The 14,607-nt window shown below is 40.3% G+C and overlaps 2 protein-coding genes across 3 annotated transcripts in view; both read right to left on the reverse strand.

Moving 5' to 3' along the window:
- The window catches only part of LOC115393914 (NLR family CARD domain-containing protein 3-like), a 167,707-nt gene that overhangs the window by 27,398 nt on the left and 125,702 nt on the right, over positions 1 to 14,607 (reverse strand). The window lies entirely within an intron of this gene.
- On the reverse strand, positions 1,799 to 10,811 carry LOC115393917 (gastrula zinc finger protein XlCGF57.1-like). 2 transcript variants are annotated; one of them, XM_030099023.1, is made up of 4 exons: positions 10,607 to 10,811; positions 4,288 to 4,584; positions 2,813 to 3,986; positions 1,799 to 2,308 (listed from the first exon to the last, which is right to left on the reverse strand). In XM_030099023.1, the coding sequence occupies exons 1-4, from the start codon at positions 10,758 to 10,760 to the stop codon at positions 2,032 to 2,034; spliced, it is 1,902 nt and encodes a 633-aa protein (XP_029954883.1). In that variant the 5' UTR covers positions 10,761 to 10,811; the 3' UTR covers positions 1,799 to 2,031. The 2 variants fall into 2 exon arrangements, with proteins under 2 accessions (XP_029954883.1, XP_029954882.1); XM_030099022.1 differs by having other exon boundaries at positions 1,799 to 2,417; positions 2,586 to 3,986.

Genomic DNA, 14,607 nt, shown 5'->3' on the forward strand with positions numbered 1-14,607 from the left:
ACGCGTTGTCCTCTGCAAACCAGTGGCGGCTGGTGACAGTTTTTTTTAGGGGGGGGGGCAAAATTACCTTGGAGGCAAGTTGATGCTGCAAACCTAGCCACTTTAATGTCCATGCAGTTACAGAGTTAAGAAGAAAAAAAAAAGAGGCTATCCAACATTGTCATCTGTTTTATTTTAAAGAAATGGTATGTCTGCCACATCCAACAATTACACATTGATTATAGAACCAGATAGACAGAAAATATAACTTTGTTTTTCCCCTTGGGGAAATATATAGTTTCCTGGTAACCAGCTTATTTACACACACAGTTATATCAAAATTTTCTGTGTGGTTAATTGTCTCAGAAATTATTGCAATAAGTGATAATGTTGCACTAAACAACAACGTTATTTTCAGACCATTTTCAACTAATATAATATGCCATAATAATGCAATAACATCCTATTAAAATCAATAAACTTTCACTTCTAAATAACATTTTATCCTGGAACTGGAAGAACATTTAAACCACTGAACAAAAAACAGAATGGATTTTCAGTGTCGTTAACAATGAATGAAAACCAAACACAACCAATAAAAATATGACAGATGAAGGGTCGTATTTTCACGGCGCAACACAGAGAACGGGAAACCGGCGGAGGCGGATTCGTATTTTCGTCAACGGGTGTCTGACCGGGCCGCGGGATACAGTCAGGTCGGCACCAATCCAAGTCGGCCCTGGCCAACTCGGCACCGCCCGCGGGATACAGTCAAGTCGGCAGTCAGAAACACGCCCCCTCGACCGTTTCAGCTGAAGTTTCAGTTTCATTTTCAAAAATGTGGTGTAGTGAGACAAGGAGGAAAAAGACAATTTTCAAATTTGAACGTCTTAATGAGGCTACGGCAGCAATACTACTATAACCAGTAGTAAAGGTGCACAGGAATAATTTTGGAAATCATCAAAAGTGTAAAGACATAAATATTAAATATATGTACAGGCAGGCCTCTGTATAAGGGGGTGGGGGAGGGGTGGGGTTTACAAGGCAAAAAGAAATTCAGTAATACTGCACTAGATAAATGCACTTGTACAAACTGGCAGATCTGCACAGATCAGAGGATCTCAGGTGTTCAGGACAACAACAGTTCTCAGAAAAACAGCTTAGTATACTTATTTTTGTCTTTATTGCCCTGAAATGGCTCTCTTGGGGTAGGAGTTAAAAAAAAAATGTTGCCCAGGTAGTGAGGAGTCCCTCATGACGCTGCGGTCTCTCCTCAGCAGCAGGTGTGGTGGATCTCTTCCAGAGATGGGAGAAGCCGGCTGGTCAGGTTCTGAGCCGTGTTTCTGACTCCTCAAAGCTGAACACAGGTGGGGTCCGACTGTCACCCTCTGACTGAGCTCCTGGATCAGTGAATCGTCCCCAGAGACTGTGATGAGCTGCTGGATCTGATGTTGGTGATGTGCTGGACCCCCTTTGATGCACTTACAGTATTTATCTTTGCTTCTCCATACTAAGGATGTTATGTGGAAATAAAGATTATATTGGAAAAAAGAAAACATCTTGCTTTAATGGATTGTTTCAAATGAACCTTCACTTCTGAGAAATGGAAGACAAGCATTGATGAATCTAAACAGTTTAATGACATGTTTCTAAATATATTGCATTCCAGAAACACTTGCAGACACTGGATGTCAGCAGGCATGTGTTAAATAGAAGCACAGCATGGAAGTATAATTTCCAATGAAACACAAATAACTCAAAATTTAAAAGAGAAACACTAAAGAAAAAAAATCATTGGAATAATTTTTTATTAGCATTTCTTGAAAGTTCACATTTGTGACAGATCATAAACAGAAACTCTCCCGAAGCAAAGCCTCAACAGTGTTAAAATCAGTAACGTTTCCTTTAAACTGGATATCTTGTAATTTTAGGCTCAGCTGGACTCCCAGAATGAAATCTCCCAGAGTCCTTCAGTGTTCAGGCGGTTCAGCAATGATCTCTGATGAGAAATCCTGTCCAACATGTTTAACAAGACGGCCTCTGTCAGGCTTCTCACCTGTGAGTTCTCATGTGGCCAGCCAAAGTGCTGCTCTGACTGAAACTTTTCCCACAGGTTTCACAGGAATACGGCTTCTCGCCTGTGTGAGTTCTCATGTGCACCAGTAGAGTGTATCGCCGTCCAAAACGAGTCCCACATGTTTCACAAGAATACGGCTTCTCACCGGTGTGAACTCTCACATGGAGCAACAAACCAACCTTGTGACTGAAACGTTTCCCACACGTTTCACACGGATACGGCTTCTCACCGGTGTGAGTTCTCACGTGCACGCTCAAACTACTGTTCTGACTGAAACATTTCCCACATATTTTACATGAATACGGCTTCTCTCCTGTGTGAGTCCTCATGTGGACTAAAAAATTACCTTGTTGAATGAAACCTTTCCCACATGTTTCACAAGAATACGGCTTACAACCTGTGTGACTTATTTGGTGGGTCAAAAGTTGACAATGTTGGCTGAAACTTTTCCCACATGTTTCACAGGAATAAGGCTTCTCACCTGTGTGGATTATACTGTGACGCTTCAGATGACACTTACCAAAGAAACCTTTCCCACATGTTTCACAGGAATATGGCCTCTCACCTGTGTGAGTTCTTGTGTGGAGCAAGAAATTAGCTCGTTTAATGAAACCTTTGCCGCATATTGTACAAGAATGTGGCTTCTTATCTGTGTGAGTTTTTCTGTGATTCCACAAATCAATGCTTCCTTTGAAATGTCTCCCACAAGTTTCACAAGAATACGGCTTCTCACCTGTGTGGATTCTTCTGTGACACCTCAAATAACGCCGTTGTCTGAAACTTTTCCCACATGTTTCACAAGAATACGGCTTCTCACCTGTGTGGATTCTCATGTGGACCAAAAAATTACTTCGCGTACTGAAACTTTTGCCACATGTTTGACAAATTTTCTCATCAGTGGCCGTTTCTACTTCCTGATTCATTCCTGATTCATGTTTGTGACGGACAGTTTCACCAGATGTTTGCACAGAGAGAGGCGTTTCACATTCAGCCTGCTTCTCTGACGCAGGAACGTTCTTCACACCGTCACTGTGAATTTTCATGTGGCGAAACAGACTACTGTTATGACTGAAACCTTTGCCGCATGTTTCACAAGTGAACGGCTTCTTAACTTTGTGAGTTTTCATGTGGTGCAAAAGCTTACTGTGTTCACGGAAACTCTTCCGACATGTTTCACAAGAGTACGGCTTATTTGTGTGAGTTCTCACGTGGTGTATATAGTGAATGTCTTCACTGAAACTTTTCCCACATGTTTCACAAGACAACGGCTTCTCAGCTGCGTGGACTTTCTGGTGGAACAGAAGCGTACTGTGCGCACGGAAACCCTTCCGACACGTTTCACAGAAATATGGCTTGGTAACTGTGTGAACTTTCATGTGGCGCAAAAAATTACAGTTTTCAAGGAAACGTTTCCCACATATTTTACAAGAGTACGGCTTCTCAGCTGTGTGTATTTTCATGTGTTTCTTGAAACTAGCCTGATTGCTCAAAATTCTGCCACATGTTTCACAGATGAGCTTCTCAGGAGGCTTTTCAGGACTCTTTTCAGGACGCTTTTCACATTCAGTCTGCTTCTCTGACACGGGAACGCTGGTCGAACAGTAACTGTGAAACATGCTGATGTTTCTCAGCTCTGCTCTTCTCATTAGTTCTGAGTCGGTCTCCTTTTGTTTGACTTCAGAGTCCTGAGAGAGGAACTGCTCAGTGTCCGGTGCTTCTTCTGGTTCACTCAGGTCACTGTGCTCCTCAACAGGAGGAATCAGAAAGGAACCATTTTCAAAATGCACAATCAGCTGCTCTCTCTTCTGTCTGGTACCGAGTTCCTCGTGTTCCTCAATCTGTTGAGGTTCTGGTTCTTCCTGCTTCAGACAGTCGTTTTTTTCTTGTTTAAAAAGCTGCTTCTTCCTGCAGTCACGGTGTTGTGGCCGCCCTGCAGGGACAAAACAGAACAACATTAAAGAGTTAGTCACATTACTTCTACAGTTACAACTTTAAACACACCACACCAGAGGCGGCGCTGTTTGTTTGAGTTGAAGTTGGGAAGAAGAGGTGGGAAAGAAGAGTGAGTGCATTTCACCAGGTTCACCAGGTTGCTTAAACAAGGTGACTAAAGACATCATGAACATAACAGACAAAAAATCCTGCTTGTGTCTGTGGTGGATGAACCAAACACATGACGATGGAGATCCTCCACCAGTCAGATTCATGTGTTCATTCACACGTTTCCATACCTGTTCTGTGTAGCTGGATTTGAGGATTCCAGGTGATTTCCAGCAGTCTGCGCTGACGATCAATCTCCTCCTTGTACTGGACGATCGTTTGTTGAAACAGGGTGAATATTTCCACAGCAGCAGCAGTCAGTCTCTGGGTGGTCGAGTCTCTCACAGAGTGGAGGGAATTCTCTCTTTCACCATCAGGAACAGACGCCTCAACAGGATCCTCCTCCTCTTTAATGTGTGGAGCTTCATGTTCCTCCTGCTTCAGGCTGGAGATCGTCTTCTGCTCAACAATGTGTTGCTGTGGACTCTCTGGAGGACAGGACAGGACAGGACAGGACAGGCTACATTTAAAATACCAACATTTACTCATTTCAAGAAAACTGACGGTCACTGTGGGGTTTCAAGAAAAAAATAAGAAAACTTTTTGGATGGAACATTAGCTTCTCTGAGACGTTAATGGGAAGTGTCCACTTCGATGTGGTTCAGACATGTTTGTCCCAGCAACACTTGAATTTATCAATATCCTGAAGGATTCAGTGAAATGTATCTGTATTTAATGTGTCCCATAAAAGCTCCACTAACTACAATAACGTTAGCATGTTAGCCCAGACTGAGGACAGACGCAACACGAGCAAAGCCAAAAGACGGGTGCGGACGCACACCAGGGGGAGGTGTTGACAGGTTCAGCTTAGTGCAGTGACAATTTCGTGTGAAAAAAGTGCGCTGAAAGCTCGCCACCTCCAACCACGTCTGTATATCTGTGCAGCAGCACTGAGATTTCACACGCAAACAATGAAAACGTGTCATTTCAGCAGAGGAGCTTCTGATTTCACTGCCATTAAACAGTTTATGTTCTGATCTGTCCACAACACTCGTCTTTATCATGCTGGGTTTAAATATATATTGGGAACTACAGTTTCCTCCTGGGAGACATTTTGACCGCCTGCAGCTGCTGCTGCTGCTGTCTTGGTCCACGGTGATGGAAGGTGGAGTTGCGCTGCGTTTTCGCACCACAGAGCATTTAAAAGGGGAGGAGAGGCGTTCAATTGATTGGTTGATTACAGTCAGCTGTGTTAAACCCAGTCATGCCTTCCCTCTTCCCTCTTCTCAGCTTGTACCGGTGGGAGAGGTGGAGGGATGGAGGCGCCAGACTGCTGTTGGCAAAAATTGCAAAATGTTGTGGATACACCCTGTTGACGACAAGGAACCAAAATCATAGCGATTACGGTTTCTTCCATCGCTGAGCCGCCGTGAACGCCTCTTGTTCTGAGCGTCCACTCAGCAGTCCAGCACTTCAGGTTGTTCAAAGGTCGTCCAAGGAAATGTAAAAGTTTAATGCTCTTATTTTGATAGTCATCTCAATGGACCACAGGTCCGCTGCTCTGTCGAGCACACCGCTGTTAATGAAGCATTTCAACGCTCGCACATCACTGCCAGATGAACAGAGCGACAATATTTGAGTTTTTTCCTGCTACTTTGATGAATATATTTGAAGGAGACAAAATGTCGTCCACAGATGTGAGAGCAGCGTTCACAGCTACTGGGCTTCCAGCATCACAGAGCGTCATTCAAAATCCTCTGAGTCTCTCCAAACAACAGCAACAGATCATCTGCTTCACGCCTGTCCAGAGGCTACAGAGCACCAGGAGTTTGAAAGTAACAGTTACCACTTGGAAACATCTGTCATGATCTGAATCAGTATTTCAAAATCGTCACAGAGGGGATGAAAGGATGAAACTGCATTTTTTGACTCATAAATAAAATTAATATTAACCAAAACTGCATTTTTATCTTCACCTTTAAGACTGTTTATTCTGTGGCTTAATTCAAATGAAAAAGTAAATGACATTGAAGATTTAATTTTCTACACATGCAACAGCAAAATGTGAATGGTGCCATTTTTGCATTTCCAATAAAGGCTTTATGAATCTGACAGTGAGTTTTGAAATTTTTTGCCCCCGTTAGATAATCTCGTCCAGATTGGAGAAGTGTAAGTATGGAGGCTTTCAATCTGGACCTGGTCCAAAGTGGGATTCCTATGAAAAATACAGTCATTTACGTTTTTTTTTTTTTTCTTTCTTTTTCATTTGAACAAATCCAATAAAAGTTTTACAAATCTGAAACAGTACGAATGTTTGGCACCTGCAGATTGATGTCGTCCAGATTTGACAAGTGCAGGTAAACAGTTTTTGATCTGGACCTAGTCCAAAGCGGTCTACCTCTGAAAAAACAGTTAACTATGCACTTTTTTCATTTTCACAAATCCAAATCAGGATTCACAAATATAAAGCAAATTTTTTTTGAATGTTCAGGATAATCTAGTTTAGATTTGATAATCGTGGTCTTCTGTCTGGACCTGGTCCAATGTGCTCTAACTATGAAGATGACTTTGAAACAATCATTTTCACAAATAGAATACATGTTCTACAGATTCAATATGGTCTCAACTAAAATGTTTAACATGTTTTTATCAAAAAATAGTATAAAAATGGAAAAACAGCCGCTAAACATGATAAATTATGATTTTTTTCCCCCTTGACTGTCCCGGATCGGAAGCGACGATTCGAAACTGCGGTCAAGTGAGCCTACACTTCTTAGCCCGCAGTCAAATGAGCCGCACGTTCACTAGCTGTGCGCAAATACACCGAGCATTACGGTAACACCGTTCCAAAACCCATTTAAAAAAAAGTGGAGCAGTACGGAACACAGCTCACTGCATGTAATACATTATATATTGATGATTATATATTACTGCACTTCATAAATTATATATTACTTTCATAAACACTATGAAGTATGAGTACTGTGTACTTTTACTCTCATTTGTTGCCAAAGTTCATTAGACATAGTAACACAAGCCATTGTTATCTGACTTTGAAGTGCATTAAAATCCTGTTTTTCAATAAGTAGTCCACGACATCAGTAGTGCTGGACTTAATACATTACAAAGTACTTGCACAAGTACTATGAAGTACTATTACTGTGTACTTTTCCTGTAATTTGTCGCCAAAGTTCCCTGTTGTTGTAAATAAAAGCCAATTTCGCCCAACTTTGAAGTGCAATAAAATCCTTTTTTTTAATAAGTAGTCAAAGAAATCAGTACTGCTGGACTTAGTACATTACATATTACTTGTGCAATGACTATGAAGCACTATTACTGTGAAGTTTTCCTGGAATTCATTGCCAAAGTTCCCTGTTGTTGTAAATAAAAGCCAATTTCGCCTGACTTTGAAGTGCATTAAAATCCTTTTTTTCAATAAGTAGTCCACGACATCAGTACTGCTGGACTTAATACATTACAAATTACTTGCACAAGTACTATGAAGTACTATTACTGTGTACTTTTCCTGTAATTTGTCGCCAAAGTTCCCTGTTGTTGTAAATGAAAGCCATTGTCGCCTGACTTTGAAGTGCAATAAAATCCTTTTTTTCGATAAGTAGTCCACAAAATCAGTACTGCTGGACTTAGTACATTACATATTACTTGTGCAATGACTATGAAGTACTTTTACTGTGTACTTTTCCTGTAATTCATTGCCAAAGTTCCCTGTTGATGTGAATAAAAGCCATTTTCACCTAACTTTGAAGTGCAATAAAATCCTTCTTTTCAATAAGTAGTCCATGAAATCAGTACTGCTGGACTTAGTACATTATATATTACTTGTACAATGACTATGAAGTACTATGACTGTGTAGTTTTCCTGGAATTCAATGCCAAAGTTCCCCGTTGTTGTAAATAAAAGCCAATTTCGCCCGACTTTGAAGTACATTAAAATCCTTTTTTCAATAAGTAGTACACGAAATCAGTACTGCTGGACTTAACACATTACATATTACTTGTACAAGGACTTTGAAGTATTTTTACTGTGTACTTTTCCTGTAATGTGTCACCAAAGCTCCCTGTAGGTGTGAATAAAAGCTAATTTTGGCCCAAATTTGTAGTGCATTAAAATCCTTTTTTTCAATAAGTAGTCCATGACATCAGTACTGCTGGACTTAACACATTACAAATTACTTGCACAAGTACTATGAAGTACTATTACTGTGTAGTTTTCCTGGAATTCATTGCCAAAGTTCCCTGTTGTAAATAAAAGCCAATTTTGCCTGACTTTGGTGACAAATGACAGGAAAAGTCCACAGTAAAAGTACTTCACAGTACTTGTACAAGTAATATGTAATGTACTAAGTCCAGCAGTACTGATTTTGTGGACTACTTATTAAAAAAAAGGATTTTATTGCACTTCAAAGTCGGGCGAAATTGGCTTTTATTTACAACAACGGGTAACTTTGGTGACACATTACAGGAAAAGTACACTGTAAAAATACTTCAAAGTCCTTGTACAAGTAATATGTAATGTGTTAAGTCCAGCAGTACTGATTTTGTGAACTACTTATTGAAAAAAAGGATTTTATTGCACTTCAAAGTCGGGCGAAATTGGCTTTTATTTACAACAGCGGGGAACTTTGGCGACAAATTACAGGAAAAGTACACAGTAATAGTACTTCATAGTCATTGCACAAGTAATGTGTAATGCACTAAGTCTAGCAGTACTGATTTCGTGCACTACTTATTGAAAAAAGGATTTTAATGTACTTCAAAGTCGGGCGAAATTGGCTTTCATTTACAACAACGGGGAACTTTGGCAATGAATTCCAGGAAAACTACACAGTAATAGTACTTCATAGTCATTGCACAAGTAATATGTAATGTACTAAGTCCAGCAGTACTGATTTCATGGACTACTTATTGAAAAGAAGGATTTTATTGCACTTCAAAGTTAGGTGAAAATGGCTTTTATTCACATCAACAGGGAACTTTGGCAATGAATTACAGGAAAAGTACACAGTAAAAGTACTTCATAGTCATTGCACAAGTAATATGTAATGTACTAAGTCCAGCAGTACTGATTTTGTGGACTACTTATCGAAAAAAAGGATTTTATTGCACTTCAAAGTCAGGCGACAATGGCTTTCATTTACAACAACAGGGAACTTTGGCGACAAATTACAGGAAAAGTACACAGTAATAGTACTTCATAGTACTTGTGCAAGTAATTTGTAATGTATTAAGTCCAGCAGTACTGATGTCGTGGACTACTTATTGAAAAAAAGGATTTTAATGCACTTCAAAGTCAGGCGAAATTGGCTTTTATTTACAACAACAGGGAACTTTGGTAATCAATTCCAGGAAAACTACACAGTAATAGTACTTCATAGTCATTGCACAAGTAATATGTAATGTACTAAGTCCAGCAGTACCGATTTCTTTGGCTACTTATTAAAAAAAAGGATTTTATTGCACTTCAAAGTCGGGCGAAATTGGCTTTTATTTACAACAACAGGGAACTTTGGCGACAAATTACAGGAAAAGTACACAGTAATAGTACTTCATAGTACTTGTGCAAGTAATTTGTAATGCATTTAGTCCAGCAGTACTGATTTCGTGGACTACTTATTGAAAAAAAGGATTTTATTGCACTTCAAAGTTAGGTGAAAATGGCTTTTATTCACATCAACAGGGAACTTTGGCAATGAATTACAGGAAAAGTACACAGTAAAAGTACTTCATAGTCATTGCACAAGTAATATGTAATGTACTAAGTCCAGCAGTACTGATTTTGTGGACTACTTATCGAAAAAAAGGATTTTATTGCACTTCAAAGTCAGGCGACAATGGCTTTCATTTACAACAACAGGGAACTTTGGCGACAAATTACAGGAAAAGTACAGTAGTACAGTAATAGTACAGTAATAGTACTTCATAGTACTTGTGCAAGTAATTTGTAATGTATTAAGTCCAGCACTACTGATGTCGTGGACTACTTATTGAAAAACAGGATTTTAATGCACTTCAAAGTCAGATAACAATGGCTTGTGTTACTATGTCTAATGAACTTTGGCAACAACTGAGAGTAAAAGTACACAGTACTCATACTTCATAGTGTTTATGAAAGTAATATATAATTTATGAAGTGCAGTAATATATAATAATCATCAATATATAATGTATTACATGCAGTGAGCTGTGTTCCGTACTGCTCCACTTTTTTTTAAATGGGTTTTGGAACGGTGTTACCGTAATGCTCGGTGTATTTGCGCACAGCTAGTGAACGTGCGGCTCATTTGACTGCGGGCTAAGAAGTGTAGGCTCACTTGACCGCAGTGATTCGAAAGCTAACTTAAGCTTCCGTGAAGAGCTTTCTGCTTTAAAATCACTCCTGTTGTTTCACTCTGAACTAGAACTGCAGCCTCGTTTCTGTCTGCAGCTTCAGAAGAAATGCATCGATCCTCCACCAGCCACATTCACCTGTTCATTCACACTTTTTCATACCTGCTCTGTTGAAGCTGGTTTCCAAAGGTCTGCGTTGTCGATCAATCTCCTCCTCGAACTGGACGATAGTTTGTTCAAACACGGTGAATATTTCTCCAGCAGCAGCAGTCAGTCGCTCGTTGATAAACTCTCTCAAAGCCTGAACTGAAGTCATTTTTGCTGCAGGAGACGAAACATTTCATCTGAGAGACACAACAACACAGCAGAGAGCTGCTGCTTCTTCTCTCCATGTGTTGGAGGCTCACAAACAATGTTCAGCTTCATACTGACTCCTACTGGACACAGGGGGAACTGCAGGCTATCAGCAGCACCTGAAATACCGGTAGTTGGGGATCTCTTTTCAATTAATTTTTTTTAAACAACTATCAACTTATTGATCAAAATTTGTGAGACACCAACAGTAAATACAGAAAGTGTTAGGTGACATGACAATTTTTAAAAATGGCCTGAATAACTGGTAGTGTCTCATCAAGTAGACTATTATGGAATACATTGGAACATAGACACAGATACAAAAATCCTAACAGAACCAGAATCAGAATTTCTGTCATTTCATGAGCAAAATGGAATTAAAAGTAGAAGCAGCTGATGATGTTGGTGATGTGCTGAATGCCTTTCAATCACATTTTTTCAAATGTATTTTTTGTGTTTGATGTATTCTTGTATGTTTGCTCCTCAGTGTTTAGGATGTTTCAGGGTGAAATAATGAAGATTATACTGGTGGGAAAAAAACATGTATGTTGCAGAAGGATTTGCTCTGACATGTGGAGAAAACTCAGACACAGAGCAAAAGGCTGTGAAGGGTTGAAATAAGGCGCGGAGTAAAGCAGGATCACTTTAACAGAAAGTGTGAACTCATAACTGTGTGACTTGCAATGTAATATAATCATGTAATAATAATAATAATTATAAAACTGAATGTTTCTTTTCGTTTTTAAAAAATGAAAATGGTTTTTCCAACGACTTTAATTGTGTCACCAGGGACATGAAATCAGGCAGGAAAGGACTCAGCTGGAAGTGAGTGTTCCTGACTGGACCTGTCCCAGAACGCTGCCATTAGAAAAAGGGTAAACAGGCAGACAAAGCAGGAGACACGGCTATTGCCAAACAGGTGCAAAAGGTTCCAAAAAAATGAAAAGCGTGTCGAGGGCAGGACTAAGATACTGTAAAATCAGTCTGGAACCGGTTCCTGACCGCTACGGGATTAAAATTCATCTGCAGCCAAGTCTGAGGGGTGCATCTGATTTTTGAGTCAAGTCTTCACTGTTCTTGGCAAAGCTGAAGAATTCTACCAGAAGGTTCTGAGTCATCCGGTCGAGCCACCCCTGGCCCAAGGTCCTAGGAAGTCCACGACAATGCATGTATGTATGTTTTTATACATTGTCTCAAATAAACCTTCTGTTTTGATAAATGCATGACATGTTGATGAATGCAAACAGTAAAACATGCTTTAAACATTTCACATTTCATAAAACTTTGCAGACATTGGATGTCAGCAGGCATGTGTTGAATGGAAGCAAAAAGTATTTTTATTAACTATAAAGCACCTCAAGAGGTGAAAGTTAAATTACGGTTGACTGAAAGAGAAATGCTGAAGAAAAAAAAATCCACTGGATTAATTTTTTATTAACACTTCTTGAAAGTTCAGATATGTGACAGATCATAAACAAAAATTGTCCCAAAGCAAAGCCTCAACAGTGTTAAAATCAGTAACATTTCCTTTGAACTGGATGATAATCTTGTGATTTTGGGTTTAAGCTGGACTTCCAGAATGAGATCTCCCTCAGAGTCCTTCATGGCTTCATCTATTGTGAGTGTTCAGGGGAGATGAGAAATCCTGTCCCACATGTTTAACAAGACGGCCTCTGTCAGGCTTCTCACCGGTGAGTTCTCATGTGGCCAGCCAAAGTGCTGCTCTGACTGAAACTTTTCCCACAGGTTTCACAGGAATACGGCTTCTCGCCTGTGTGAGTTCTCATGTGCACCAGTAGAGTGTATCGCCGTCCAAAACGAGTCCCACATGTTTCACAAGAATACGGCTTCTCACCGGTGTGAACTCTCACATGGAGCAACAAACCAACCTTGTGACTGAAACGTTTCCCACACGTTTCACACGGATACGGCTTCTCACCGGTGTGAGTTCTCACGTGCACGCTCAAACTACTGTTCTGACTGAAACATTTCCCACATATTTTACATGAATACGGCTTCTCTCCTGTGTGAGTTCTCATGTGGACTAAAAAATTACCTTGTTGAATGAAACCTTTCCCACATGTGTCACAAGAATACGGCTTCTCGTCTGTGTGAGTTCTTGAGTGGACTAAAAAATGAGCTTTTTGACTGAAACTTTTCCCACATGTTGCACAGGAATACAGCTTCTCGCCTGTGTGAATTGTTCTGTGACACTTCAAATGACACTGACTAGTGAACCTTTTCCCACATGTTTCACAGGAATATGGCCTCTCACCTGTGTGAGTTCTTGTGTGGAGCAAGAAATTAGCTCGTTTAATGAAACCTTTTCCACATATTATACAAGAATGTGGCTTCTCGCCTGTGTGAGTTTTTCTGTGACTGCGCAAATCAGTCAGTCTTCTGAAATGTCTCCCACAAGTTTCACAAGAATACGGCTTCTCACCCGTGTGGATTCTCATGTGGACCAAAAAATTACTTCGCGTACTGAAACTTTTGCCACATGTTTCACAAATTATTTTCTCATCAGTGGCCGTTTCTACTTCCTGACATAATCTATGTTTGTGACTGACAGTTTCACCAGATGTTTGTACAGAGAGAAGGTTTTCACACTCAGCCTGCTTCTCTGACACGGGAACGTTTTTCACACCGTCACTGTGAATTTTCTTGTGGCGAAACAAACCGCTGTTATGACTGAAACCTTTGCCGCATGTTTCACAAGAATACAGCTTCTCAACTGTGTGAATTTTCATGTGGCACAAAAGTTTACCGAGTTCACGGAAACTCTTTCGACATGTTTCACAAGAATAAGGCTTATTTGTGTGAGTTCTCATGTGGCGCAAAAAATTACCGCTTTGACTGAAACTTTTCCGACAGGTTTCACAAGAAAACGGTTTCTCACCTGTGTGAGTCCTCAAGTGTTTTTTAAAATAACCCTGACAGCTGAAACTTCTGCCACACGTTTCACAAATTATCTTATTTTTGGCTCTTCCAACCTTCCGACATGATTTAGGTTTTGTTGTGACAGGTTCACCAGATGTTTCCTCACATTCAGCCTGGTTCTCTGACACACAGTAGCTGTGAAACATGCTGATGTTTCTCAGCTCTGCTCTTCTAGTTAATTCTGAGTCCGTCTGCTTTTGGTGGACTCCCGAGTCCTGAGAGAGGAAGTGCTCAGTGTCCGGATCTTCTTCTGGTTCACTCAGGTCACTGTGCTGTTCTGGTTCCTCCTGCTCCAGACGGTAGTTTGTCTTCTGTTTGCAGAGCTGCTCCTCTCTGCAGTCACGGTGCTGTGGAAGCTCTGCAGGGACAAAAAAGTACAGAATAATAAGTTTGTCACACTACTTCTGCAGTTCCAGCTTCACAAAAGCAGCACTCAAGCAGTGAATCTGAACACTGTCAACTTTCAAAAAGAACACACAGTCATGGTTGCTCGTTGAACACCCTCAGCTGCTGAATGATTACTTTTAGGTAGAACTGTTTCTGGGTGGTATATTCATTCATCCGTTTTCATATTCACACTGCTGTTTTTGCTGTGATTATACTTCCACACCAGAGGCGGCGCTGTTTGGTTTAGTTTAAGTTAAGAGTGGAGAAGAAGAGTGAGTGCATTTGGACTTTACTGAAAAAAAGTGATTAAAGATATAAACATAACAGACACAAGTCCTGCTTGTGTCTGTGGTGGATGAACCAAATGCAGCCAGTATGATGGAGATCCTCCACCAGTCACATTCATGTGTTCATTCACACTTTTTCATACCTGTTCTGTGTAACTTGATTTGAGGATTCCAGTTGATTTCCAGCAGTCTGAG

Source organism: Salarias fasciatus, chromosome 9, assembly GCF_902148845.1.
Source record: "Salarias fasciatus chromosome 9, fSalaFa1.1, whole genome shotgun sequence".
Taxonomy (NCBI): domain Eukaryota; kingdom Metazoa; phylum Chordata; class Actinopteri; order Blenniiformes; family Blenniidae; genus Salarias; species Salarias fasciatus.

Coding starts and splice junctions, on each gene's coding strand:
- LOC115393917 (XM_030099022.1), bottom strand. CDS start 10,760: ATGACTTCAGTTCAGGCTTTGAGAGAGTTTATCAACGAGCGACTGACT. Junction 3,987..4,287: donor AATCCAGCTACACAGAACAG/GTATGGAAACGT, acceptor TTGTCCCTGCAG/GGCGGCCACAACACCGTGAC. Junction 2,418..2,585: donor CTGTGAAACATGTGGGAAAG/GTTTCTTTGGTA, acceptor CATGTGGGAAAG/GTTTCATTCAACAAGGTAAT.